This window comes from Coptis chinensis, chromosome 2, assembly GCF_015680905.1.
Source record: "Coptis chinensis isolate HL-2020 chromosome 2, ASM1568090v1, whole genome shotgun sequence".
Classification (NCBI taxonomy): Eukaryota; Viridiplantae; Streptophyta; class Magnoliopsida; order Ranunculales; family Ranunculaceae; genus Coptis; species Coptis chinensis.
Window position 1 is genome coordinate 31,005,205 of NC_141457.1, and position 2,804 is coordinate 31,008,008.

Genomic DNA, 2,804 nt, shown 5'->3' on the forward strand with positions numbered 1-2,804 from the left:
GGGTCAAGGCTTAGACCATCGGGAAGCACTTTCCGAGCCGGTCGTTTTGACGTAAGGTCAGTGCACTGTTTCTACCCATGTTGACTTTTCAGCTTTTGACCGGGCTTTATAAAGGCTTTGTCTCCTTGAATCTTGGCCTTTATCACAAAACTTCTTAGCAACCAACTCTTTGCTCCTTTATATCGCCAAAGTGGCACATTTCTGCACATAATTGAGTTCCATGCCTGAAATACATAGAAACACGTAATTAGCATTAACTCTTATTTATTACTCGTATAATTGATCTAAAAGTAGTATTATTAAGGGGCTAAAACTACAGTTTTGGGCTCTTATCAAACCACCCCCAAACAACATTTTGCTTGTCTTCAAGCAAATATGAGAAATGAGCATAAGTGACTAAAAATGGAGTTCTAACTAATCTCGTTTTGCCAAGTGCGATTGCATTGACCATATGCAACAAGGCCTTAAACCACTAGGAATTCCCTAGTGGACGAGTTATAGCCTCGTGAGAGTTTTCTAGTGAAGGTACTCACAAACTTCATCTATACTATAACGACTCAGAAATAACTATTGTTTCTTTATCTATGTCTCAATTATCTATACATCTCACTAGAAATGAATACAGAATAATCAACTCAAAACCTCAGCTAATATATGCATAATAATCTATCATCTACGAATAAACATATATACAATGAGTAATACTATGAGATGAACTAGCAGGTCCGTTTATGAAAACTCGGAATAGCGTCCTTAAGTAGGTCCTCACATAAATGTCAAGACAAAAACCACTATGATTTTTCCGCTCAAGTTTCGCTACTCCAGTGTGTAGTGGGCACACTTTACCTTACAATCTCTATGGCACACAAAGTAGCCGGAGTCGATCAAACACATCTGCCACTTACTATCACACTAACATATTTCTAATTGAGCTAGAGGTCTTTATTAGGTGTTGCGGGGATTAGGAGATGGTTTTAAGAAGGAAGGAAATGGATATTCAAAAAGGACAAGTCTGAGATAATAGAGGCTTCATATTATGTAACTAGAGAAACCCTTGTTCTTTACTTTTGCTTCTACACTTTGTTTCCATCCTTGATATATATATATATATATATATATATATATATTTCTTTGGCTTTTGACTCCTTTGATTATATTTCTTTTTTGGAGTTCTAACCACTACACCATAACTGCTATTTTGTAACAAGGCAAATTTTTAGTTAGTAACGGAAATAACTGTTACGCATTAAGTAACGGATATATCCGTTACCTATGACCACAAGCGTTACTTAAAGTCCATAATTAATATTTATTAATAGTTTCACGATTAGGTTAGGATATGCTAACACTTATATCCGTGAGAAAATGGGAAAATTGATCCAAACGAAATTAAATAAATTTAAAAAGAAAAAGAAAATCAGAAGTGGGCAGTATTTTTCGGCTAACACTTATAATTTCCGTTTCGCCTCCTTTTTTGTTATTAAGGAAACATAAAACCCTCTCTGAATAACCCTATTTTCTGAAGCATCTTCTTCTCTATCTCCGTAAAACTCTAGTTATGTTAGTGAGGTAAGGTTTCAATCTTTTTTCTTCAATTTATGTTACATCTCTCACTTTAGATTCTCGATGAAAAAAAAGGTTACTTTTTTGCCATTGAAAGATCACTTCTCTCTCTCTCTCTCAATTCACGTGGTTGTTTGGAAACATGTTTCTTAGTTGGAACAACTTAATTAGGTAAGCTCCTCAGCTGGTTCTCCCTCTCACTGTTAATGGGGATTTTAATTCATTTTTCTAATTGGGGTTAACATTTTGAAACACATCAACAACAATCTATAGTACTATTAATTGATGGGAGATGAGAGGGATTAGAGAAGCTGGGTTTTTAGGCTATATTGTTACGACGAGTCAATTATCCGGTGATTTTGCGGAGGAAGTTGCGGGTTTTGTATGTGAGATTGTTATTAATGTTGTTCATTTTGTTAATAGTAGTGAGGATGTTGGTATTGGTATTGGTAGGGTGTTTTTAATTGCATTGTCGAATAATTGTCCACCGGTTAGGAGTTTAGATGCAGAGAGATTGGTTATGTATTTATTGACTAGTTTTAATAGTGTGGTTGCGTTGGAGGGGCCGCCGGTGTCTCCTTTGGGATCGGTTTTTATACAGAGTTCATCGGGGGGAAATGAGATTATTAGTAATGTGTCACAGTCTTCAAGTAATTCGGTTTTGAGAGAAGTGGAGACACCATCATCTAGTGGGGCTTCAATGAATGGGAGTATTGGTTGGAGGAGTAGTGTAGATCAAGTGGGAGGTAATTTTGGGAATAGTGATGGAGGAGTGGCAATGCTTAGACGTCGTCTTGCTTTGTTTGAAGAATAGGGGCTTGATAGTTTGGAGAAGCAAGTGATTGCGCTGAGATTGATTAGGCATATTGTGGATAAAGTGTCGATTAAACATGAGCTACTTGATCAAGTTAGAATGGTTTCTAAGAAGCAGTTACAATCGTTATTGATTTTTCTAAAGGTACATTGTTAGTTTGTTTATTAGAATGATGTGCTAACTTTCTTGTTTAGTTTAGAGTTTAAGTATCTTGTTTTGGTTAGGGGTAGATAAGAAAACGTGACTGGGCAGAGGACGGGGCAATGCTAAAAGCTAGGATCACTTCTAAGTTGTCTATATACCAAGCTGCATAGGGTATATTCTGGTTCATCAACTACATAGTGTATATTCTACTGATTTATGCATTAGGGAGGAGGCTTCTTAATTTGCTAGCTATCCCTATTCATTTTTCATATGTTAATATATG

General features: G+C 36.1%; 1 protein-coding gene across 1 annotated transcript; it reads left to right on the forward strand.

Moving 5' to 3' along the window:
* Positions 1–1,855: 1,855 nt before the first annotated feature.
* Positions 1,856–2,377, forward strand: LOC147515761 (phosphatidylinositol 4-kinase alpha 1-like). The gene has a single exon (XM_086593042.1). It carries the CDS (start codon positions 1,856–1,858, stop codon positions 2,375–2,377), a length of 522 nt encoding a protein of 173 aa, XP_086449168.1.
* Positions 2,378–2,804: the final 427 nt, after the last annotated feature.

Bases quoted from the DNA above. Each gene is read 5' to 3' on its own strand.
- LOC147515761 (XM_086593042.1), top strand. From the start codon at position 1,856: ATGAGAGGGATTAGAGAAGCTGGGTTTTTAGGCTATATTGTTACGACG.